Source organism: Chiloscyllium plagiosum, chromosome 12 (genome assembly GCF_004010195.1).
Source record: "Chiloscyllium plagiosum isolate BGI_BamShark_2017 chromosome 12, ASM401019v2, whole genome shotgun sequence".
NCBI classification, from domain to species: domain Eukaryota; kingdom Metazoa; phylum Chordata; class Chondrichthyes; order Orectolobiformes; family Hemiscylliidae; genus Chiloscyllium; species Chiloscyllium plagiosum.
The window spans coordinates 76724691-76752059 of record NC_057721.1 but is presented as its reverse complement, the minus strand read 5'-3'; the positions used below and the strand labels follow the sequence as shown (position 1 = coordinate 76752059).

The 27369-nt window shown below is 42.6% G+C and overlaps 1 protein-coding gene across 3 annotated transcripts in view; it reads right to left on the bottom strand.

Annotated features, from left to right (window-relative positions):
- The window catches only part of LOC122555418 (neural cell adhesion molecule 2-like), a 1561904-nt gene that overhangs the window by 207736 nt on the left and 1326799 nt on the right, over positions 1 to 27369 (bottom strand). For all 3 annotated transcript variants that reach the window (XM_043701408.1, XM_043701406.1, XM_043701407.1), the window contains one exon: positions 22687 to 22806. In XM_043701408.1, coding sequence (XP_043557343.1) covers positions 22687 to 22806 — 120 coding nt within the window. The remainder of the gene's footprint in view (positions 1 to 22686; positions 22807 to 27369) is intronic.

The window sequence follows — 27369 nt, the reverse complement described above, 5'->3', positions numbered from 1 at the left end:
AATTAAGAAGGCAAGTGGAATATTGTCCTTCATTGCAAAAAAGATGGGTTTAAAGCACATGGATGTTTGATGACCAGTGATAACACTTTCTGTACTGTAAAAGCTTACAAATAGGGAGGTTATGTTGTAGCTGTACAGGGTGCTGGTGAGGCCACATCTGCAGTACTGTGTACAGTTTTGGTCTCCTTACTTGAGAAAGGATTTACTGGCACTGGAGGGGGTGCAGAGGAGGTTCACTAGGTTGGTTCTGGAATTGAGAGGGTTGCTTATGAGGAGAGATTGAGTAGACTGGGATTATATTCATTGGAATTTAGAAGCATGAAAGGGTAATTTATGGGATAAATAAAATTGTGAAGGGAATAGATAAGATAGAAACAGAAACTAGAAACAGCAGGGAAAAGCCTCAAAATAATGGGGAGCAGATTTAGGACTGAGTTAAAAAGAAACTTCTTCACCCAAAGGGTTTTTAATCTGTGGAATTCCCTGCCCTGTGAAGTAGCTGAGGCTTCCTCAGTAAATGTTTTAAAGTTAAGATAAATAAGTTTTCAAACAGTAAATGAATTAAGGGTTATAGTGAGAGGGCAGGTGAGGCCACAAAAAGATCAGCCATGATCTTATTGAATGATGGGGCAGGCTCAAAGGGTCAGACGGTCTACTCCTGCTCCAAGTTCTTATGTTCTTAGGTTTGTCACTTCCACATGCATGACACTTATCGCTGGAGAGTAAGTACAGTCAATCCACTTGGACATTGTAGATTTGCTACACACTGTTGGACTGGCAATTGCTAATATACCAGCTGTAACACACACTAGTCACAATCTACAGAATGCCTCAGACATAACAGACTCAACAGAAACTGCAGGAGATCATTTGAGAAATATTTGCCGATCTGAACATAACAGAGGAATTGAGTACTTGACTGATTGCTCAGCTCTCTGAAAGGAATGATGAGAGTTCAAGAGGAAATGGCTGAATAAGTAGCTCAGATTCAAACTGAGAGTACTACCTCTGAGATCATGACATCTTTAAGGAGAGTGCTGTACAGCTCAGAAAGATGAACAAAGAGCTGAAAGGGAAGGAAAGAAAGCCTGGTGAACTATAAGCTACACATCATTCATATGCTGTAAAGGTTGTTGGTTCAGAGGAAGATCAGAACAACCTATTGTTATGAAGTTGAAGATGTGTACTGTACCTTTAAGAGACAGTGAATGCTGTTCTGAACTGAAAGCTTATAAGCCCCTGTGAATATGATTTGATGGCAGTCTCAGAGTTTACTGGAAAATTGCAAATATGTACCTGAGCTGGTTGCTGTTTTGACAACAAATAGAATTTAGCCAATCAGTTAAATTATGCCCTGGGATACTAAAACCCAATGGTGTTTGAATTTGTTTTGGCAACATTGAACCAATGAGATGATAGGATGTTGGGGATATAAAAATGCAGGCATTTTGAAAATTGCAGAGAGAGCAACTACCATAAAGAGAGACCCAAGAAATTAGGAAAACATGTCTTACAAAGGTACCTTTTCATATGAAACATATTCACAGCAAAAAGAAGTAAGACTTTACTTCAGTAAAGCCTTTGATAAGGTTCCACATGGTAGGCTGTTGGATAAAATGCAAAGGCATGGAATTGAGGATGATGTAGCAGTTTGGATTAAAAACGGCTTTCTGAAAGAAGGCAGCGAGTGGTGGTTGATGGAAAATATTCAGTCTGGAGTCTGGTTACAAGTGGTGTGCCACAAGGATCTGTTTTGGGACCACTGCTGTTTGTCATTTTTATAAATGACTTAGACGCAGGCATAGGTGGATGGATTAGTAAATTTGCAGATGACACTAACGTCGGTGGAGTAATGGACAGTTTGGAAGATTGCTACAGGTTGCTGGGGGACTTGGATAAACTGCAGAATTGGGCTGAGAAGTGGCAAACGGAGTTCAATGCAGCTAAATGTGAGGTGATGCACTTTGGGAAGAATAACAGGAAGGCATAATACTGCATCAATGGAAAGATTCTTGGTAGTGTGGATGTGCAGAGGGGTTTTGGAGTCCATGTACATAGATCCCTGAAAGTTGCCACCCAGGTTGATAGTGCTGTTAAGAAGGCATACAGTGTGTTAGGTTTCATTTGTAGAGGGATTGAGTTCCAAGCCGCAATATCATGCTGCAACTGTACAGAACACTGGTGTGGCCACACTTGGAATATTGTTTACAGTTCTGGTCCCCATATTTCGGGAAGGATGTGGAAGTATTGGAAAAGGTGCAGAGGAACTTTACCAGGATGTTGCTTGGTCTGGAGGGGAGGCTTATGAGGAAAGGCTGAGAGACTTGGGTCTGTTCTCATTGGAAAGAAGAAGGCTAAGAGGGGATTTGACAGAGGCATACAAGATGATCAGAGGATTAGATAGGGTAGACAGTGAAAGTCTTTTTCCTAGGATGATAATGTCAGCTTGTACGAGGGGGCATAATCATAACTACAAATTGAGGGGTGATAGATTTAAGATAGACGTCAGAGGCAGGTTCTTTACTCAGAGAGTGGTAAGGGCATGGAATGCCCTACTTGCCATTGTAATCAACTCATCCGCATTATGGAGATTTAACCAATCCTTGGATAAGCACATGGATGATGATGGGATAATGTAGGGGTAACATTATGGGCAATTTAGCATGACCAATTCACCTGACTTGCACATCTCTGGATTGTGAGAGGGAACACACACAGACACAGGGAGAACGTGCAAACTCCACACAGACAGTCGCCCAAAACTGGAATCGAATCTTGGTCCCTGATGCTGTGAGGCATTATGGAGATTTAAACAATCCTTGGATAAGCACATGGATGATGATGGGATAATGTAGGGGGACGAACTGAGAATAGTTCACAGGTCGGCGCAACATTGCGGGCCTAAGGGCCTGTTCTGCACTGTATTGTTCTATGTTCTATGTTCTAAGACGACCCAGGGAGATTTTCATTTGGAAGAAGAAAGACCCAAAGATGATAGTTGCTATGTGGTTTTGCAATTAAATTGATGTAATTGTAGTAAGTGTCTTATTGGAACACTATATTGTTATGGAGTTAGAGGCAGGTAATAAGCAGTTAAGAGAAAGGGAGGCTTAGAGTTATGAGTAATTGCTGTTTAATGTTCATTTTTATAATTAAAGAATAAATTCATGCTATTTTCTTCAAATAGTGGAATTTTGGAGTTCTCTATTACTCATATTTTAACAGATTACGAGGTGAGGGGAGTATTTCTGGGTGTTTGTTTTATTTAAAAGAGGGGTTCACCGCGGTGTCTTAACACCCACACTTGCTGATCAGGCTCAGCAAGAGCAGCTACAGAAACATCACCTTAAACTCAAAGCAATAAGTCGAAATGCAGAACATGCACAACAAGCGGTTGAAATGTTTTCATAAGATGGTCCTCTCAGAAATAAATCTAGTGAAATAACTCAAACAGGAAACCAAATCACTTCTGAAGCAGAAAGTGGAAATTGTCGAAACTTCAAAGAAAAGAAAAAGGATAAATAAAATTTGTGTATTAGACAAATTATTATTATTATTATCAGAATAATAATCTGATTACTAAGGCAAAAAAAAACTGGATGAATTGAAAGCTAAGTTTTTGAAAGAATTCGAATAACCCAGAATGTAAAGCTAAAAGATTCAAAATGAGTGAGAACCTCTTAGGACAAATGCAGAAAATGCCAAGAAGATTTGAACCACTCAAAACCGCTTTCACAATGAGATCAGTCAGTCAAAGAGTCATAGAGTCATAACAAGGTATTTTCCCTGGGGTGGGGGAGTCCAGGACTAGGTTTAGGGTGAGAGGGTAAAGAGTTAAAAGGGACCCAAGGGACAACTTTTTCACGCTGAGGGTGGTGCATGTTTGCAATGGGCTGCCAGAGGAAGTGGTTGAGGCTTATGTGGGACTTGCTGGAAACACTCTGCCTGTCAGGTAGCATTTTTGGAGAAAATTTCCCAAATCAATGACCTTTCAGATCAGAACTTTAGTTCTACGTTGATAGCTTTTTTTGTTTTTGCTGTTGATACAAGGTTCAATCTGTTTGGAAGCAACCATCTGCAAGAACAGTTTGATGGAGGCTAAGCAGGAAAAGAAATCCCTTGACCATTTTATCATCAATTGCCCCTGACGCCATTGTTTTAATCAATGACCTTTCAGATCAGAACTTTAGTTCTACGTTGATAGCTTTTTTTTTGTTTTTGCTGTTGATACAAGGTTCAATCTGTTTGGAAGCAACCATCTGCAAGAACAACAGTTTGATGGAGGCTAAGCAGGAAAAGAAATCCCTTGACCATTTTATCATCAATTGCCCCTGACGCCATTGTTTTGATGTTGAGGTGCGGGTATTGGATGGAGGTGGACAAAGTTAAAAATCACACAGCACCAGGTTACAGTCCAACAGGTTTATTTGATTTTGACCATTGTTCTGAAAAGCCTTCTGACTCTGACTCTACACAACCTGCAATAAATCAAGAATGCGGCTGTTGTTTCCTGTTTCTGCTCTCAAGCCCTTTTTTTCCATTCGCTCCTGGAGCATGGGCAGCACTGGCTGGGCCAGCATTTATTGGCTATCCCTGTTTGTCCTTGAGAAAGTGAGGGTGAGCTGCCTTCTTGAACTGCGGCAAACTGTGTGCTGTCCGTTCACCCAGAATGTCCTGAGGGAGGGAGTTCAGATTTTGACCCAGCGACAAGTGAAAGAGTCGCAATATATTTCCAAGTTAGGGTGGTGAGTGGCTTGGAGGGGATCTTGCAAGTGGTGGTGTTGCCATGTATCAGCTGCCCTTTTCATTCTAGACTGAAGTTGGTATGGGTTTAGAAGGTGCTGTCTAAAGAATCTTTGGTGTATTGCTGCAGTGCATCGTGCAGGTGGTGCACACTGCTACTACTGACCATCAGTGGTGGAGGAAATGGATGCTTGTGGATGTGGTGCCAATCAAGTGGACTGCTTTGTCCTGGATGGTGTCAAGCTTCTTGAGTGTTGTCGGAGCTGCACCCACCCAGGCAAGGGCTGTCACTCTCACCTCACCTCTGGAATTCAGCTCTTTTGTCCATGTTTGTACCAAGGCTGTAATGAGGTCAGGAGCTGAGTGGCCCTGACAGAACCCAAACTGGGCATCACTGGGCAAGTTAATGTTGAGCAAGTGCTGCTTGATCGCACGGTTGATGACATCTTCCATCACTTTACTGATAATGGAGAGCATACTGATGGAGCAGTAATTAACCAAGTTGGATTTTTCCTGCTTTTTGTGTACAAAACATTGCTGGGCAGTTTTCCACATTGCTGGATAGATACCAGTGTTGTAGCTGTACTGGAAGAGATTGGCTAGTGGAGCAGCATGTGCTGGAACACAAGTCTTCAATATTATTGCTGGAATGTTGTCAGGGCAGCACAGTGGCTCAGTTGTTAGCACTGCTGCTTCACAGTGCCAGGGGCTCATGTTTGACTCCTCCCTAAGGCAACTGTCTGTGTAAAGTTTGCACGTTCTCCCCCGTGCCTGCATGAGTTTCCTCCAGGTGCTATGGTTTCCTCCCACAGTCCAAAGATGGGCAAGTTAGGTGGATTGGCCATGCTAAATTGCCCATAGTATCCAGGGATATGCAAGGTAGGTGGATTGGCCATGGGAAATGCAGGATAGGGTAGGTAGATAGGCCTGGACGCAATGCTCTTTGGAGGGTCAGTATGGTTTGGATTGGTCAAATGGCATGCTATCACACTGCAGGGATTCTATGAGGCCCATTGCCTTTGCAGGACTCAGTGTCTCCAACCAGTTACTGATGTCACGAGGAATGAATCAAATTGACTGAAGAAATTTGTGTGCTCACTGTCCACTGGAGTAGAACCAGATGATTGGAGGGTGGCAAATGTTATTCCCTTATTCAAGAAAGGGAAGAGGGATAATTTTGGGAACTACAGACCAATCAGTCTTACATCAGTGATGGGCAAATTATTGGAAAGGACGCTGAGACACAAGACTTATGATTATTTGGAAATGCATAGTTTGATTAGAGATAGTCAGCATGGTTTTGTGAGGGGCAGGTCATGCCTCACAAGTCTTACTGAATTATTTGAGGATGTGACAAAATATATTGATGATGGTAGAGCAGTGTATTGGTGTACATGGATTTTAGCAAAGTGGTTTATAAGGTTCCCCATGGTAGGCTCATTCAGAAAGTAAGGAAGCATAGGAAACTGGAAAATTTGGCTGCCTGGATACAGAATTGGCATATAGAAGTCAGAGGGTGGTATTAGATGGAAAGTATTCAGCCTGGAGCTAGGTGAGCAATAGTGTTCCATAGAAATTTACTCTGGGACCTCTGTTCTTTGTGAATTTTATAAATGCCTTGGATGAGGAAGTGGAAGGGTGAGTTACTAAGTTTGCTGATGACAGGATTAAAGGCAGGATTCTTGGCAGTGTGGAGGAACAGAGGGATCTCGGTGTCCACATCCATACATCTTTCAAAGATGCCACCCATGTTGATAGTGTTGTTAAGAAGGTGTATGGTGTGTTGGCTTTTATTAGCAGGGAGATTGATTTTAAGAGCCTTGAGGTTATGCTGCAGATCTATATTGTTAGACCACACTTGGAATATTATGTTCATTTCTGGTCGCCTCGTTATGGGAATGATGTGGAAGCTTTAGAGAGAATACAGAGGATACTTACAAGGATGCTGCCTGGACTGGAGGGCATGTCTTATGAAGAAAGGTTGATGGAGCTAGGGCTTTCTCACTGGAATGAAGAAGGATGAAAGGTGACTTGATAGATGCGTACAAGATGATGAGAGACATAGAAAAAATGGATAGCCAGAAACTTTCTGGCGGAAATGGTTATCACGAGGGCACATTGTTTTAAAGTAATTGGAGGAAGGTTTAGTGGAGATGTCAGAGGTAGGTTCTTCACACAGAGAGTAGTGGGTGCGTGGAATGCACTGCCAGCGGTGGTAGTGGGGTCAGATACATTAGGGACATTTGAACAACTCTTGGATTGGCACATGGATGAGAGTAAATTAAAGTGTGTGTAGATTAGTTTGATCTTAGAGTAGGATAAAAGGTTCAGCACAATATTGAGGGTAGAAGGGCCTGCACTGTGCTCTTCTGTCCTATGCTATATGTTCTACAGTATCTGTGATGCTGGTGACCACTAGAGGATGCTGAGATGGATCATCCACTTGGCACTTATCGTTGAAGGTTGCTGCAAATGCTTCCGTCTTATCTTTTACTCTTGCCACTGCTTGCTCTGTTGCCCATCTCCACTGACTGCTTTCCCCTCTTCTCCTTACTTTTAAATCTGTCTTAGACCTGTCTTAGATAGGATAGTGATGAAGGCGTTTGGTATGCTTTCCTTTACTGGTCAGAGTATTGAGTACAGGAGTTGGGAGGTCATGTTGCGGCTGTACAGGACATTGGTTAGGCCACTGTTGGAATATTGCGTGCAATTCTGGTCTCCTTCCTATCGGAAAGATGTTGAGAAACTTGAAAGGGTTCAGAAAAGATTTACAAGGATGTTGCCAGGGTTGGAGGATTTGAGCTATAGTTTGAGGCTGAAAAGGCTGGGGCTGCTTTCCCTGGACCGTCGGAGGCTGAGGGGCAACCTTATAGAGGTTTACAAAATTATGAGGGGCATGGATAGGATAAATAGACAAAGTCTTTTCCCTGGGGTCAGGGAGTCCAGAACTAGAGGGCATAGGTTTAGGGTGAGAGGGGAAAGATACAAAAGAGACCTAAGGGACAACTTTTTCATGCAGAGCGTGGTACGTGTATGGAATGAGCTGCCAGAGGAAGTGGTGCAGGCTGGTACAATTGAACCATTTAAGAGGCATTTGGATGGGTATATGAATAGGAAGGGTTTGGAGGGATATGGGCCGGGTGCTAACAGATGGGACTAGATTGGGTTGGGGTATCGGGTTGGCATGACAGCTTGGACCGAAGGGTCTGTTTCCATTCTGTACATTTCTATGACTGTATGACCTCATTCCTTCCTACCTTTGTAATTTCCTCAAACCTTCAACTCCAAAAGATAACTCTTCACCTTCTCCTATTCTTATGAGATCTGTCGGCTATACTTCAGTTATTCCCAATATCTCAAAAAAAGTAGTAACTTGAGAATAATTCAATAATATAAATCATATCATTTGGCACTCTTCTCTCATGCAACATGGTATTCTTGCAAGTTGTCCTGATGAGTGCAAAATGAAAAACTTCAAAAATTGTGACTTTTATCACCAAACCTCAAGTTCTGTACTAACAAATGACTTAATAAAAATAATACAAGTAACATCAATCCTAATCACATGCAGTAGTGGGGTGTGCAGGGATAATTGATGAGGAAATTACTCAATTGCTCAATGATCTCTCTACTCACCAGCAATTTTTGGTGTTGCAGCTTGCAGATATGAATTTCAAATACTTGACTGTAATACATACTTCTAAAATCTATTCCTTACAAGGAGGGAGATGTTTACTGAACTCGAAAACAGGGTTAACTACCTTTTAATATTTGTCTTCAGTCAATCATTTATTTATGCTTTTTTTTTTGTTTGTGTGAATTATGCTTCAGCTTGAAGGCAGATTACCACAGCAACAAATAGAACTTGTCATGATGCAATGAGATTTTCCACTGACATTTAATTAAATAAAGTTTAACGAGCCAAGGCAGTTCACAAATATCAGTGTGGAATACATCGACACAGCATTAGGATACTAATTAAAGACTTCTGGTTGTGTAAGAAATAATTTTAATCCAACAACGGGAACTTAGAACTGTCCAATGTCTTTAACATTGTGAAAATATGTAAAGAGTGTTATCACTAGTTCCTCTTTGTTTATAATGCTTCACTTTTCTACCAGATTTCAACTGGGGCTTGATTCTTGACAACTGTCAAGTCACTCCTGAATAGCGATGAGCAAAACATCTTACACTGCAAGGGCAGCTGTGTGTAAGGTGCCAACACCATATGGCCTGATCAAGTTATTAAAAATCCACCTTCAAGTTCATTGGAAAATTCAAGATTCTTGTGTAAATTCCAGGAGGCCCCCAGAGTTTACAAACTGTTGGGCATGTTGGCCATGGAAGACCCACTGTTTTTCCTTGCAGTAGGAGCGCTGCTGTTTTTGTGAGATGCAGGGGACCAGGGTGGAATTTGTTTATTTATTTCTTTCTCAATGGGTTGCGGCTGTCTCTAGCACATTTGTTCACACCCCCCCATCCCAATTTGTCCTCGATCTCAGTCTCTGACTTGACCGTTTCAGGTGCAGCGAAGGGTTAATCACATTGCTATGGTATCTTTTCTTCCTTCATATCACTTGCAGAGCCAGCATTTATTGCCCATCCCCAATTGCCCAGGGGGCAGTTAAGAATCAATCACATTGCTACGGGTCTGGGGTCACCTGTAGATCACACCAGGTAAGGATGGCAGATTTCCTTCTGTAAAGGACATTAGTAAATTGTTTTTTAAAATGCTATTGACAATGGTTTTATGATCATCATTAGACTGTTACTTCCAGATGTTTATTGAAATCTAATTCTACATCTGTTGTGGTGGGACTTGAACCCAGGTTTCAGGACATTAGGTTGCTCTCTGGATTAATAGCCTGGTAATAACACCACAAGGCCATCACTTCCCTGATATGTGTCATGCAGACTAGGTAAATCTGGCAGATTTCTTCCCTAAAGGAAATTAGTGAACCTGATAGAAGTTTACATCAAGATAGTTTCATGGCGGGTATTGCAGGGTGGCCAGGTGGCTCAGTGGTTAGCGCTGCTGCCTCATAATACCAGAGACCTGGGTTTGATTCCACTCTCATGTGACACCTTGTGTGGAATTTGCAGATGTTTGTGTGGGTTTCTTCCGGGTACTCTGTTTTCCTCCCACAGTGCAAAGATATGCAGGTTAGGTCAATTGGCCATGCTAAATTGCCCGTAATGTCCAGGGATGCATAGGCTAGATGGGTTGGTCATGGAAAATGCCTTGGGGGAAGGGTGGTTCTGGGTGGTATGTTCTATGGAGGGTCAGGGTAGACTCAGTGGAGGCTGATTCTATGATTATTGAAGCTAGCTATCCATTCCAGGAATTATTAATTGAATTTCTGTTTCACCAGCTGCTGCCGCAATGGGATTTCAGCTAATGCTCCCTGGATTACTCATCCAGTAATGTAATCACTACACCACCATCTCTCCTCAGATGATACATGATGTCCTGTGAATCTTCACCTTCAGCAGCTCAGTGCATTGCTCTGTTGCCTTTGAGACACAAAGTTGCGATTTCAAGTGTCACTCCCATGACATCATCACAAAACACAGCCTGACAATACATGGCAATTCTGAGGGAGAGCTACATTACATTGAACAAAGAACATGATAGCGCAGTACAGGCCCTTTGGCCCTCGATGTTGTGCCGACCTGTGAAAACAATCTGAAGCCCATCTAACCTGCTCTATTCCATTATCATCCATATATTTATCCAATGATCATTTAGATGCCTTTAAAGTTGGCGAGTCTACTACTGTTGCAGGCAGTGCGTTCCACACCCCATTACTACTAAAGTTCTCTTTCACTTGAATCTTTATTCCAAACCTCTCCCTTGAGACAGGTATAAATTGATCCTGACTTGGTTTATTGCTTGAAAGAGGTGTTAGGGGATAGATCCTTTCTGGTCATGTCTTTATTTTACTTACTTCTAACTTCTGCAAGGTGTTCCAGCATCTTATGGGTATCCTAAACTTGGCTCAATGTGTGGAACTCTTCCATCTCTATCAAAAAGGTTTCATACAAGCAAGGAACAAGAGGAGGCCGTTCTGCCCTTCAAACCTCTTCCGACATTCAAAATGGTCATGGCTGATATGATTTTAACATCACCTCTATATTCCTGCATATCCTCCAGTAATCTTTCATCCCCTTGGTAAACTAGAACCTATCTACCTGAAAGCTATTTAAAGATTCCACATCCATTCCCTTTTAATGACGGGAATACCAAAGATACACAACCTCTGAGAGAGAGAAAAAAATGAGTTCTGCTAAGTTCCACAGTTATTTCTTGACAATTACTGCGGGAGTACCGCTCTACTGGGTGCACTGTCTGTCAAACTAAATGCTACACTGAAGCCCTGTCCGTCTCTTAGGTGGATATAAAATACCCTGTTGTGTTACTCTCAAGAGAGTAGGGAATTTGTTCCTAATGTTCTGACCAATATTTATCCCTCAATTTCCGTCACAGATTACCTGACCACAATCATACTGCTGTTTAAGGGATGTCTAGTGTCTTAATTGACTATAATATTTCTTACATTACAGCAGTGACCACATATTGGTTTGGCCAATGGTTTGGCTTCATTGGTTTGGCCATCTTAAAATCACTAAAGACAAAATTTAAATGGACATTCTTTCTTAAATATATCACAGATAATGAGAGAGACACACTTACTGAAATAGGAAATGCTAAGGTTATACTCTGGTCTTGAGTTAGAATTAGAATTAGCTTTATTGTCACATGTACTCAAATGAGTTTATAAGTCACTGCTTACAGCACCACCTGAGGGACAAAGGTACCTAGGTATAGTGTCTTCAGTTGTAGATTAGTTACAGTGTAACAATGTTACCAACACACTGTGCCATCTTAGGTACAGAGTACCTAGGTACAATCCTCTGGTTAGTTAGCTGACCACAGCATGGTCAAGAGGTATTCTTCATTGAACCAAGCTTCCCATGGAGGAGTGGGAAAAAAAGGCAGCTCCTGGTTCCTATCCTGTAACTCCCTGTCGAAAATGAACGGGTTGTGACAAGACCAGTGAGGAATATCCACTTGAACAGCTATTATCACCATCCTCGGAGGAGGGTGCAAGACTGAGGACGCCATTCAGCATTCCCCAGAGTCTGCTGAATTATTCAGTTAGATCTCGGCTCACCTGTACATCAACTCCATTGGGCCACTTTCACACTATATCCCTTGACAATCTTATCCAATGAAAATCTGTTCAGGTTTGTCATTAAATCTCCTCAGGAAGTATGTATTGGCCCTGGAGTGGGTCCAGAGGAGGTTCATCAGAAAGGTCCCATGAATGAAAGGCTTAACAGATGAGGAACATTTGAGGATTCTTGGACTATACTCGATAGAGTTCTAAAGGATGTGGGTGGATCTTTTTGAAACATAAAGAATACAGAATGGCCTGGACAGAGTGAATGTTGAGAAGATGTTTCTATTGGTGGGAGAGACTAGGACGCGAGGGCATAGCCTTAGAGTAAAGGGAAGACTCTTCAGAATGGCGACAAGGAGAAAAGTCTTCAGCCTGGGAGTGGCAAATCTATGGAATTCATTGCCAGAGAGGATAGTGGAGGCCAGGTCATTGAGTACATTTAAGAGAGAGAGAGAGATAAATTCTTGATTGCCAAAGGGATCAATGGTTAAAGGGAGCAAGTGGGAAAATGGGGCTGAAAAACCTATCAGCCATGATTGAATGGTGGAGTAGACTTGATGGGCCGAATGGCCTAATTTCTGGTCCTATAGTCAATTGTCAAGCACACAGGATTTTGGGAGAGCAAAATCCAGATTTTAGTGCAACCAGTTCTTAACCATAAATGGCCAACCCTAAACAAAGCCCTGATGGAAAAGTTGTGAGAGGAACAAGGGTGCGAAGTGAAAGGGCAGAGTTAGGAAATGGTCCTGCTCATTCATTCATATGCAAATGCCTGCTTCACAAGTTCTGACCCTCACTCTCCACTGCAGCAACAGGGCACGTTAAGTGGGTGTCTTCTTTTGTCATCTCCTGTACGAACGTAAGACAGGCTGGTGAGTGTGCACTGGTGCCTTGCAACGATCAGGAGCTAACACTTGCTTCGAGAGAACGACCTTGAGAGGCTAAACTGATCAGGTTGCCATGGTGACATTCCAGACCTCTCTCCGCGAGAGCTTCATCTGTATCTCCGAGTAGTTCATAGGGATTTCAGCAGCACTGATGGGTTTTCAATGCTGCAACAATGGAGACCACAGGGGTGCGCACAGTAAAGGCTTTGTGTGTTGATTAAAAACAGATTGGCAATAACAAAAAAAAGTCACGTGTGCACAAACACAGTTGCTGCTGTATTTTCAGCATGGAATATGACCTTCAGTGTTTGTGATTCACTAAATTATCCATATGTTTAGATATGAATAATTGAGTCAGTCAGCATCTAACATTAAGGCATGAAAATAGAAAATATTACTAACATTGAAAAGGATTGCAATCTCTCTGAATGATTTATAGTTTCGTTTTCTGTAAATGTATCATACTTTTCAGAACCCAAGGGTGTTCCAAAGATTTTTACACTTTTTACTGCAATATTCACAGTTGTCAAGCAGCAAACTTGGTCATCAATAATGTGCACAGCAAGCTCCCATAAACAATGATGAAGTAACGACAAGATTACAACCTGTGAGGTGCTGATTGAGGGCAATGGGGGCAACTCCCCAGCAATTCTTTGAGGACAAATGATCATTTGTGTCTACTAAGAGGACAGGCAGAGACTTAGTTAAGCATCTCGTCCCAAAAGACCGCATTGCCAACAGCGAAGCACTTTGTCAGCAGTAGCTGCCCAGATATTGTGCTCAAGTGCAGGCTTTAGCTGTGGCTTAGTGGCGAGCACGTGCTCTTGTTCCTGAGTTGGTTGGTTATTGCAAAATAATTGTGGCATGGGACATAGCTCCAGGAAGTTGTAAATTCAAATCCCACGTGCTAGCCACTGAGCCACAGCTAAAGCCTGCAAGAAGAACAGTGGAAGGAAGGGAAGCAAGGGAAAGGGAACCCTAAAACCAAAAATCCCCCAAATACTGTGGAGGCTGGAAATCAGAAACAGCAACAGATATTGCAGAAAATCTCAACAGGTCTGGCAGACCTTTCAGATCTAACTGAACAGTTCAGCAGAGTGTGAGGGGTGGGGGGCTGAATGGCCTCATTGGGGTCATGTGTCTTTCACAGTACTCTGACGTGCAGGTTAGGTGAATTGGCCATGCTCAATTGCCCATAGTGTAAGGTACATTAGTCAGGGGTAAATATAGGGTAGGGGAATGGGTCTGGGTGGGTTACCCTTCAGAGGATTGGCGTGAACTTGATGGGCCGAAGGGCCTGTTTCCATACTGTAGGTAATCTAATCTAATCACAAAATGGGCAAGGCAGAATCCTAAGGTTTCATGGTACTGTATAGCATCTAATTATGAGCATTACAGCTGATTGATTGAGTCATGAGTGAGTAACAGCCCTGAAGAGACAATTACTGTCAACACCTTATTCTTGAGTGGGCACTTTGTAGGTGAGTATGCATGGACACTCCTCCCCTTCCAAGCCATCAGTGCCCATGGACTGATCGGGAATAGGGAGATGGGGGTCACTGGGGAAAGAACATAAGCTGGGAGTGATCAGGTAGCAGTCTTTCCCAGGATTGTTGCAAACAATATTGGTACATTAGAGGAAGTGCTGGCACCCCCGTCTCTCTTGTTATGCTCATTATGTCGAAATATGCAGCTTCAAACAATCCACCTCAATCTTGCCAGAGTCAAAGTAAACACAGATGGCAGCATGCATTGAAGTTTCACAACAGAAAAAGATCAACAATAGGGGATCGGTGACAAGGCACTTTGCCTGATCAGGGAAAGCAGGGAATATAGAATCTTAGAATCAAAGAACAGTCACAGCACAAAAGGAGACCATTCAACCTGACGTATCACTGCAAAAGCAACACAGCCAGTCCCACTCGCCCTCTGTTTCCCCATTGCCCTCTCAATTCCTTTTTTCTCCAGGTGACGATTGGCATCCCTTTTGCAAACCATGAAGAAAGCTTACCCTCTCCCTTCTCCCCACCCTCCCAGGCATTGGAGTAGTGAGTGAAAATCATACTCAGTTCACAAATCTGGAATGTAAAGCTGGTGGTAACCATGAAAATATTGTTGTTTGTCATAAAGAAATACCTATCCAGTCCACGAATGTCCTTCAGGGAAGTAAATTTTCCATCCTTACCAGGTCTGGCCTACATGAGACTCCAGACCCACAGCAATGACTCTTAACTTCCCTCTGCAATGGATCAGTAAGACATTCAGTTCAAGGACAAATAGGGATGGGTGACAAAACACTGGACTTGCTGTGATACCCACATTCCCTGAAAAATAAAACAATACCCTGGGAAGTAGCATTCAGTGAAGTATATGAATGAATAATAGTCCGGTCAACTACTGCATACAGTCATCATAAAAACCGTAAGCACCGCTGCAAATCAGAAACGAAAACAGAAATTGCTGGAAATGCTCCGCAGCATCTGTGGAGAGAAATCAGAGTTAATGTTTCAGGTCCGCTGACCCTTACTCAGAACCCTTCTGCGCAGACCTGCTGAGTTTTTCCAGCAATTTCTCGCTTTATTGCATAATGTCTCTTGGTCAGGATCTCAGTGAATGAGGGAAGGAGTATTTGGACCTTTCATAATTGCTGATCTCACAGTTTTATCCTTCAGGCTATTTTCTCCTGAAATAGGCTATATCCAAGGTAAGAGGATCGGGCCTTTTACAACAGCAGGGAGCTTGGAAGCAGACAGTAATTCACCATTCAAGACTAGAGTAGTGAACCTGCTTCTGAGACTCAGAGACTCTGAGTTAAAGAACCCAATGGAAATTGTTGGTCATGGAAAGGATGCTGTTGACATGGCCAAACGGGTGGATTAATTAACCTGCTGGTCGTTTCAAACACCCACAGCAGGTAGTGAGAGTAGGTCAGATGCCTGTTCGACTGTGCCTGGTGCAGAGTGGTGCCTCTGAAGTTATGAGCCTGTTTTCTTTCTCTCTAAACATCGGAGAGATGCTGACGATCCCTTGCTGATTGCAGTTAATTACAGACGGAAGAGAGCAGAACTCAGAGAAGCGCAGAGCTCTCGGAAGGTTGACAGACTCATTTGTTAAATGTTGCCATGCGAGAGCAGCTTATGGTGATTCTTGATCCGATTATCACTTCTCCCTCCTGTGTAGTCCCCCAGCACGAACACTGACAGCAACCCAGCAGGAGGTCTGATTCCATTCAATTCATCTGCAGGACAAGCATCTGCACCCAGGGAAAGATGATGGATGGCAGACGTGCAATGTGCACTGACAAGAGACTCTTGTCAAACAAGCAAGCTGTGCACCAATACACTCTGTGCTCAGAAAGAGTTCAACTCCTAACCTCTGTCTCCCCAGGCCACTGCAGCTCTCTGAGTGGTTCATGTTACACGTGGGCCTGGCCCCTGTCAAGGAGAAAAGTCACACGTGTCGACATCAATCAGTGATGTCCACTTTTCCCATTGTCAGCCTTGAGTCCCCATTAACCTTCTCCCCCTGAGTGTCTCCCCTCCTCATTCTGAGCTTTTCCTCCAGTCTATAAGATAGTACAAACAGCTAATGTTCACACAACACTCCTCAATATGTTACACCAGAGTAACCATTTGAATTCCAAATAAATAGAGTTTGCATTTACAAAGCGCATTTCATTCTCTCATTGAAGCATAGCAAATAGGAACTAGAGTAAACTATTCAGCCCCTTGAGCCTGCTCCACCATTCAATATGAATCACAGAGTCAGACAGCGCAGAAACAGAGCATCCAACTCAGTGCTCTGTTCCTGCTTTCTCCCCAAATTCTTTGATCTCTTTCGTCCAAGCAAGACGTTGTTCTCCTCATAAGACCATAAGAAATAGGAACAGGAACATTCGGCCCCTCGAGCCAGCTCCACCATTCAATACGATCCTTCATCTCCACTTTTCTGCATTTTCCCTGTAAACAGATTCCACAACTATCTATCACAGCCTTAAATGGATTCCCCAATTATCCACAATCTATCTATCTCAGCCTTAAATGGATTCCCCAATTATCCACAATCTATCTATCTCAGCCTTAAATGTACACGGGGACTCAGCCCCCACAGCTCTCTGTAGCAAGGAGATCCAAAGACTCACAACTCTGTCAGAGAAAATGTTCCTCCACATCTCCGTCTTAAATTGGTGCCCCTTTATTCCGAGACTATGCCCTCAACTGTACACAGTTCTATGAGGGGAAACATCCTCTCAGCATTTATCCCATCAAGCCTCTTCAGATCCCGACACGTTTCAATGAGATCACCTCTCATTCTTCTAAATTCCAGTGCATAAAGTCCCAAACTGTTTAGCCTTTGCTCATAAACAATCCCTCCCATTCCAGAGATCATCCTAGTGAACCTTCTCTGAACTGCCTCTAATGAAGTGATATCTTCCTTTAAATAAGGGATCCAAAACTAGTCCAGATGTGGTCTCACCAGCACCTGGTACTGTTGCAGTAAGACCTCCCTATTCTTGTACTCCAACTTGAAATAAGGGACAACATTCCATTCGCCTTCCTGATTCCCTGCTGCTTCTGTGAGCTAGCTTTCTATCTTTCGTGCACAAATCCCCCTAAGGCCCTTTGTGTTGGAGCTGTTTTCAGTCCAAAAAACACCACAAGATGTCCCAAAGCATTTCACAATTAATGAAATACTTTGTGAAATGTAATCATAACATGACAGGCAAATTGTACATAAGGTTCCACCACCAGCACTGTGATAATGACCAGACTGTTGGCAGTGAAGACAGTGAGCTGTATTATCTGAGGTAGTAATTTATGGTCTCCCACTGGTGGATTTGAAGATGTTCTGAAAATACAAACCATGGCCTGTCAACTGGCCACTCCCATCACCACCCTGTCTCCTGTTTTATGGGGAAGGTGTGGAGATGTTGGATTGTCTGCTTGTTTTGAGCATTTTAAGTGGCCAATTGTGAAGTCCACTGCCCATCTCTGCTGTTATTTTACCCAAAGCAAGGGAAGATCCATGCCAGGCAGATAGCTTGACAGGTTTATCTCCTGGGCTACTGGTGGCAACCTCTTTTGAGCTCCCATGTGTTCATTGGGTGCATCTTTTCAACCCCTATGAGGTGATAGTGCCCTTTAACAGATAGCCCAACCAGCCTCCCTTCACATAGACAACACGCATACATACACAGACACAGATATACTCTCACAGACACAGACACCCCCACACAGACACATACACATACACACAGACACAGACACACACACAAACTAATACACACACACACAGCCACATAGACTCACAAATTCACACAAAGACACATACGTCCACATCTGCATACACTCACACACAAACACACACACACACCCACAAAGTCTCGCACTCACATACACACACACACACAGTCTCACACACTCTCACAATCTCTCATTCTGTCACACATACACATTTCACTGGAAAATCCCAGCCAGTTCTGGCCAACTTGGCTGCAGTCAAGCATCCATCAGCTCCTCTTTTTCAGGGACAGGCTGCAGTCCTATCGCATTGAGAATCCTTCGAAAACACCTTTCAAACCCACAATCTCTACAGTATCTCTAGTAGGACAAACCAAACACCAACCTGACTTGGAACGATACTGTCATTCCTTCCCCATCACTGAGCCCAATTCCGGCACGGCCCTTCCTTGTACCATTGTGGGTACATTTACCCATCTTGGTCTGCAACAATACGTGAAGGTGCTTCATCACAATTATCTCGAGGACAAGTCACAATTGGCAACAAATGCTGGCCTAGTCAGTGACATATACTTCCCAGGAAGGAATAAAGTTCAGCCTGAATCATACTTTAGAGAACATAACCTTCTGACCCAGAAGAGAGAGTGTACCCACTGAGCAAGAGTGACAGTAAATTAATACCTGTTCCAAATGGATTTAAATTGTGGGAGAACAATAATATCACATGAATGCTTTAATCAGTCATCTACTGACAACAGAAATAGTCATTTTCAACTTACTTCTTATCTCCTCCCCCCTGTTTAAATGTTAATTCTGGTGTTAACTGAATGAACCTCTAAATGATTATAATTTCATCTCGGATATTATATGCAGTCATTATACTCATATTCAGATTACTGCTATTAAGCAACAATCACTATATAATTATTGTAGATGACACAATGAGAGGATTATGTTTTTCTCCAAGTTTTGGTTGCAACTCTTATGTTGAATTACAGTCTCTCTCAGAGTAGGGGCTGTTGTGAGGCAAATTGTCCCAAGGGACAAGAATCACAAAGAGTGAAGGCCTTTGACCCTCAAGTCGATATTGATCCCTCTTCCGGTGAATATCAGCTCCAGCTGGGCATGGATCTTTCCTGTCAATTTGTGTTTGTTGTCTTTGTTTTTTCCTCTAGCTCTCAACAGGCCTCCTTGTGTTGTGTTCCTCTGTACTTCTCAGCTGCCATCTCTTGATCTCTCTGGTTGTTGGTTCCAATGTCTTCATCTCTCTGGTTCTGTCTTTCAATCTCTCCATCGTCATTACTGTCCTTCTCTATGCACTTAAATTTCCTGGCCCATTGAGGTTGGTCTGTTCTTCGAGAATGGCCTTCGTCCTGGGGTGGCAGTATGGGGGGGGAGGTGTGAGTCCCCACCACAATGTTAATGATGTGGTGGCTCCCAGTTGTGGCCACTGCTGGAAAGGGTCCCAGTGCCTGCTGTAGCAATATTTGATCTGCTTTCAACCCCGGCAATGGAATTCAATCGATAGCAGATAAATACAACTCTACGACCCAGACTCTCAACTGTTTGTTATTATTTCTCTAATTCCATGTCTTGAATTCTCCATCTCTCTGGCTGCATGCCTGAGTGTCTCAGTCTCCCTGAAGCTGTGCCTTAATCATTTCCTCTCTCAGCTTCATGGCTCAGTCTCTCTCTCTCTCTCTCTATATATATATATATATCGCTCTCTCTCTCTATATATATCTCTCTCTCTTTCTATGGTTCTCTCTCTCTCTCTCAGCGCTGTGGTTCAGTCTCTCACTCTGGTTAATGACTCATAGCTTATCAGTCTGTTTTGGGTTCATGTCTCAGCCTCTCAATCTCTCTGGCTCCATCTCACAACCTTTCTGGCTTCATCTCTTGGTCTCTTTGGCTCCATTTCTCAATCTCAGTCACTCTGGCTCCATTTCTTAATCTCAGTCACTCTGGTCCATCTCTCAATCTCTACCCCATATCTTAGTCTCTCTGTATATCTCTCTTACTCCATTTCTCTGTCTCCAATTTTCTGTCTCTTAAACTCTTTGGCTTATTATCTCAGTCTCTCTCTCTCTCTCTGTTTGACTCCATATCTCAGTCTCTCTATACCTTTGTCTCTTTGTCTATCTGGTTGTATGTGAGTAAAGCAGGTGCCAGTGTTGATTTCTGCAAGCGTGGACGTAATTATTTGACATTAGCTAACAGGTCGATCAGATCAGAGAATAGCTACAAATGTAGCAAATTTATATCTTTAAAAAAAAAGTCTTAAAAATTCAGTAAATCACAATTATTTCGTTCAGGTATCTTTAAAAAGCCAATAGCTCAAAGTAGCTTGCTGTTCAATGGACTGCAAAACCACTCACTATCCTGAATTTAAAACTTACTCCTTTCCATTCACACTCATTGCAAATGATGTTAATAAGCTGGATTCTTCTCATTTCAAATCGTTGTCCATCTGGCAACAAAAGGGCTAAGACCTACCATAGTGACTGGGACACATAATTTGGGTTGAGACTCCACAGAGGTACTGAGGGAAGGCAACACTGCCAGAGATGCTGGATTTCTGACAAGAGGTCTTTCTCTCGGATGGATGGAAATGCCCAACTCTGGGGATGCATAGGGGAATCTTCCTCAGGATCAATATTTATCCCTCAAGCAATATAGCAGAAAAAAAACTTAACAATCTGACCATTGGATTGTTAACAGGTTGTTAATAAATTGACAGTGGCGTTTATAACATTACAAAAGAGACAACACTTCAAAACTACTTCACTGTGTTGTAAAGAGCTTTGGGATGTAATAACATGTTCTGTATCAAAGCAAATCCCTCTCTTTCTCTCCATCACTCCTATTGTACAGAGGTCATGCACACTGAATACTTTCCCATTTCCTGTCAACACACAGAATTGTTCAGTTGCTACACTGCAGAAAGTCCAAGATAAATTTGACAACTGCCAGGGTTGTATTCCATTATCTAATACAATAACAAAGGACAAACTGTTTCTCATTCATTTCCCAGTGCATTCCAGTCTGATTGCTTGGATGTCATTAGCCGTGCATTATGTAGCATCTAGTGATATTGATTTCAATGTTAATCATGTTGACCGGATTTACCCCAGACAGCAGAACATTCCACAGATTAATTGATCTGGGTGAAATATGTGTTATTTTTGTTTTGATCAAGTTGCTGAGTGAGTGATTACACAGAAGGAGTGAGCTGACAGCAGGAAACCTAAACTTGCAGAAGTTTTGGATGAGAGCATTAATGTTTAGATAGTGAAACTATCATTAGAAACCTCGGTGAAATTTCAGAGGGGAAGGTGCCACAGGATAGAACTTCAATTGGTGCCCACATGTAAAAATGATGCTTTGGATTAGCGATCCTCCAAAACAAAACAACCAGTTTCCCTCACAAATTCAATCCTTACGGACTCCCCGGTATGACTCCCAGTGGTTCTGCTCAGGGCAAACAGAAACTCACTTTTCAACAACCAATACAAAAAAGTGCTGGAGAAACTCAGCATTTCTGGCTGCATCTGTGGAGAGAGAAGCCGAGTTAGTGTTTCGGGACCTGCGACCCTTCTTTGGAACTGGATTCTCAATATTGAAGAGCTCACTTTCCAATGCTGCCATTCGATTCATCAGAGGGAGGGTGAAATCTGGTTACACCCAGCTCTCAGTCTTGAGTGTGACCATTCTGGTACCTTAGCTAACATAAAACCATGAGAAGGCAACGTCATGACTTGTCTTTAAGTTTTGGCTTCTTCAGAATTCTGTTTACTGTACATTAATGCTAAATATTACCAAATGTTGTGATCTGAGATATCTCAGCATCCAAACTTACCTTTATACCATCAAGAGACTACACTTGACAGGTGTCTCTGCCTTCAACTGACATTAGCTCTGCTCACAGTGTGCTGTGCAAAAGTGAGGACTGCAGATGCTGGAAAGCAGAGTTTAGATCAGAGTGGTGCTGGAAAAGCACAGCAGGTCAGGCAGCATCCGAGGAGCAGGAAAATCGACGTTTCGGGCAAAAGCCCTTCATCAGGAATTCCTGATGTAGGGCTTTTGCCCGAAACATTGATTTTCCTGCTCCTCGGATGCTGCCTGACCTGCTGTGCTTTTCCAGCACCACTCTGATCTAAACCCACAGTGTGCTATGAATACCCATTGGGGCGCATTCTGTGATATCATTGCAGGGTTATTCCAGGATCCTAAAACCCTTACATACCAGTCCCAGATGATTTTCCACCAATGGCAGTAGATTTTGGGAAGAAATGTTGACCAATCAGCACCTGGAAAAGCTAAAACTGGCCAAACAGCTCCAATGAAATCGGTTGAGGATTTATTCACAGTTCTTCAGGTGACTGTTTCAACTACCATTCTTCCTTCAGAGGAAATAAACAACTCACATCTGAGCAATACAGTTGTGACTGCAAAGCTATTTGTAAACTGCAGAATGTCATGAAAGAAGAGCTTACGACAGATTGGCAGCATAAACTTCTCTCTGTTCATAACAAGGCATTACCATGGATTATGAATTAACATGAAAAAGACTTGGGATATTCGTCACATGCCTCCCATTAATGGGCAAAACAGACAGGTTCAGCTACTTACGGACTGGGAGAGTCTGAAAGGCTTCCATCTGGCTGTGTTCCCCTTGGCCTTTCCCATTCACTGCTGCTACTCTGAAGTGATAGGTTGAATTGGGCTTCAGATTGGTGAGGACAACATGAGCTATAAAGAGAGAGAGGGAGGAAAAGATGATTATGGATATATTATACTTCAATACTATCTCACCACCATGTTTTAACCAATACCCTCTTTGTGGTACACACAGTAACTTTTTCATTTTGCCTTCTTCTTTATTCTTCTTGCATATGGATCAGGCAAACATTTGTGACCCATTCCCAATTGTCTTTCTTCCTGAGCCATGTAGACCATAAGACCTTAAGATAAAGGAGCAGAACAAGTCCATCCAGCCCATTAAGGGCTCCACCACTTGATTATCGCCTGTTCTCCTGTCTTCTTCCTATAACCCTTTGATCCCTTACCAATCAAACACCTCTCTCTTAAAACACACAATGACTTGGCCTTCAAAGCCGTCTGTAGCAATGGGTTCCACAGATTCACTACCCTCTGACAGAAGACATTCCTGCTCTTCTCAGTTCTGAGACTGTGCTCTCGGATCCTGGTCTCTCCTATTCGTGGGAACATCTTCTTCACATCCAGTCTATCCAGGCCTTTTAATATCCTTTGAGATTCAATGAGATCCCCCTCATCCATCTAAACTCCATCAAGTATGGACCCAGAGTTCTCAACTGCTCCTCATACGACAAGCATTCATTCCCAGGATCATTCTGCAAACCTCCCCTGGCTTCCCTCCATCTACAACACATTCTTCCACAGATATGGGGCCCAAAACTGCTCACAATATTCCAAAGGTAGTCTGAACAGAGCCTTATACAGCTTCAGCAGTGCATGTCTGCTCTTCTAACTGCCAACTGGACCTCATGTTAACCTTAAGAGAATCCTGAACAAGGACACCATAAGTCCCTTTGTGCTTCTGATTTCCAAAGCATTTCCTCATTTAGAAAGCAGTCTACATCTCAATTCTTCCTGCTAAAAGACATAACCTTACACTTTCCCACATTGTATTCCATTTGCCGTTTCTTTTCTCATTTTCTGGGCCAGCAGAATTTCCTTCTACAACCTTCTTCTCCCTCAACACTATCTGTCCATCCCTTGTTATCTGCAAACATCGCAAAAACATCCTCAGTTCCTTCTTTCAGATTGTTAATGTATAATCTGAATAGTTGTTGTTCTGACACAGAATTTTGTAGAATTCCAGTAGTCATCAGTTGCCATCCTGAAAAAGGTCCCTTTAACCCCACTCTCTGCTTTCTTCCCATCCTCTACCTGTGCCAGTACCTTGCCCCTACCACCAATTGAGGACTGTGGTACAATCAAAGGGTTGACAGCTGAGCAGCCTCTTCAGCTGTGTGTTTGCTTCAGGAGTCTAAAGCCAGACAAGCAGCTCTGAGTGATCAGGCGGAGAGCAGGAGAGAGTGGGAATGGCATTTTTCCAGAACATCCACTTTGGGAATTGTGTGGCTACAGTGGTAATCTGCTGAGACACAGCAGTTAGCTCCCCCGTACAGCAATATGTCCTCCCATGACAGCACATGGTCCTTAATCAGGCCCTGAAGTGGGCCAATTGGTCTTGAGGTACTTGGCTTTGCCTCTCAGTGTGGGTAAAATGCCAGGACCCAGGATGATATTGGGAGATCTCCGATCCAAAGCTACATCCTTACTATATTGTCAGTTCCATTTCCTGTCACAAGGAACATTCAACCCTTTATCCAAGCAGATTAATTAGTTTCCTGTTTCTAATATTTTGATGACTAACAAATTAAAGCTTTCAAGGAAAGTGAGAAAGAAATTCACAAATTTGTTGTTGGCCCTTTTGCATTTCAATAACCTGCAGGATTGAGGTAAAGTCCTCACAATCAGTGATCGTGAGACCTCTCAGAGAGCTCAGGTCATCCTCCAGGTGAACCACAACTGCTCTGCACTGAATATAAACCCATGCCAAGGTCTTCGTAAAATATGTGGATTCAGGAAATGCACAAACTAAAATTGACAATATGATACCCCATGGCTTATTCATTAAAGAATCATTTATGTTTGTTTGCTTTTGTATTCTCCTCACTTCACACATGCACACTGAACCATCTTGAACACTCGCTCCCCTGCTTTCTGTAATGCCACAAGAGAAAGGTCTGAATTGATACACTAGTGAAGTGTTATTTGAAGTGATATCTGTTTATTTGAAGTCTATGCCCCTCTTTATTGCATTTGTGACAAACCACACTGTGAAGTAGCGGGATAGAGAACTAACATGCTGAGAAAGCATGGGATATGCAGGGTATGTATTGTAAAACGGTTGGGTAAATAAAGGACAGTCTCTGAGGAGATTGAGCTAGTGTATGCTTTAAAAAGCAGACTAGAGTTTACACACAAAGCACCAATGGACATACTGGGGATATACAATATAGAATACAAAATGAGGGACAACATTTTTACACAGAGAGTGGTTCATATGTGTTGTAAACTTCCAGAAGAAGTGGTGGATGTGGCTATATTTACAATGTTTAAAAGACATTTGAATAAGTATATGAATGAGAAATGTTTGGAGGGATATGGGGATGCGCAGGCAGATGGTTTAGTTTGGAATTATGGTCAGCATGGACTGGTTGGACCAAAGGATCTGTTTCTACGCTGTATGACTCTATCACTCTATTAATATAGTGATCTGTGGAGGATCAACACTATAAAACAATGCCTGTGCAGAATATATACTGTAGAGTAATGAATATATATTGTGGAATTATATAAGCTTTTTAAGCATTTACATTGGGAAAAGAGTGAATGTTAGTCTTCTAGAAAATGAGCTGAAAATGTGTTGCTGGAAAAGCGCAGCAGGTCAGGCAGCATCCAAGGAACAGGAGAATCGACGTTTCGGGCATAAGCTTCTAGAAAATGAGTCTGGGGAATTGATAATGGAAAGAAGGAAATGGTGGAAGCATTAAACAGGTGCTCTGTATCTGTCATCTCTTTGGAAGATTTGGAAATTAAGAGATGAAACGGAGGAAGGGATGTAAAGTAATCATTGGCATCAGGGAAATGGTATTTAGAAACTATTGGACTGAACTAACTAATACATTTGCAAAACCAGATGACCTGAATCCAAGAATCTTAAGTTGCTGAATGTATTGTTACTTTACAAATTGTTTAGGTTAGGAAGAGACCCAGCATATTGGAAATAATAATTGCTACAATTCTTTTCACAAAAGGAGTGAGACAGAAAGCAGAAGGCTGTTGACATCCATCATAGCCTACTGGCCGGAACTTATTATTTGTAAGGTTATGGCAGGATAGTTAAAAAATCATAACTGTACTGTAATCAGATCAGAAAGGGCCAACTTGGCTTTGTGAGAGCAAAATTGTGTTTCATTAATTATTTACAACAGTTTGACAAACCACGAAGCAAGGTTTACAAAGGGGAATCCAATGGTGTCTCCAATGTTGAATATATTAAGGCTGGGATGGAAAGATTTTCGACCCCTCAGGGAAATGAGGCATATGGGTAGGTTCTGAAACCTGAAGCTGAAATCCAAGATCATATTGAATAGTGAAACAAAAGATAAGGTCTACACCTATTCTAATTTCTTATGATACCCTGGCCAGATACAGGTTGCTGTATATTTTCTGGAATACATATTTATGGAGGTGATAAGCCCACACGTAAAAGTGTGCAGGCAGACAGGAAGAGAGTGACGATCAGTAAGGTATGAGGCAGTATGCAGTGCAGGGAGTGTGACATACTCAAAACAATTCTTCAGTGCTCAAGACCAGTGAGAGTGAAAATATTTCAGGGAGTAAATGGTTGAGTGAGGGAACTGTGGTTTACTAAAGAAGTTGAATCACTTGTCAAGAGAAAGAAGGAGGCTTATGTGAGGATGAGAGGTGAAGGCTCAGTTAGGGCGCTTGAGAGTTACAAGTTAGCCAGGAAGGACCTAAAGAGAGAGCAAAGAAGAGCCAGGCGGGGACACGAGAAGTCTTTGGCAGGTAAGATGTGCAATCCAAAGATGTGCAGGTCAGGTGAATTGGCCAGGCTAAATTGCCCATAGGACAAGTGCATTAGTCAGGGTCAATTATAGGGTAGAGGAATGGGTCTGGTTGGGTTACTCTTTAGAGAGTCGGTATGGACTTGTTGAGCTGAAGGGCCTGTTTCCATACTGTAGGGACTCTAATCTAATCTAAAGAGCAAGAAGAACCCAAAGTTTTCTATCCATATGTCAGGGATAAAAGAATGACTACAGTAAGATTAGTGCCAGTCAAGGACAGTAGTGGGAAGTTGTGTGTAGTCAGAGGAGACTAAAGAGGCGCTAAATGAATATTTTTTGTCAGTATTTACACTAGAAATAGACAATGTTGTGGAGGAGAATACTGAGATACAGGCTATTAGACTAGGCAGGACACATGTATGGGCCCCAGCTATGCCTGTCTCTTTGTTGGCTACGTAGAGCAGTTGATCTTCCCTAATTATACTGGCACCACTCCCCACCTCTTCCTCCGCTACATTGATGACTGCATTGGTGCCACCTCGTGCTCCCGCGAGGAGATTGAACAATTCATCAACTTCACCAACACATTCCACCCTGACCTTAAATTTACCTGGACCATCTCTGACGCCTCCCTCCTCTTCCTGGACCTCTCCATCTCCATTAATGACGA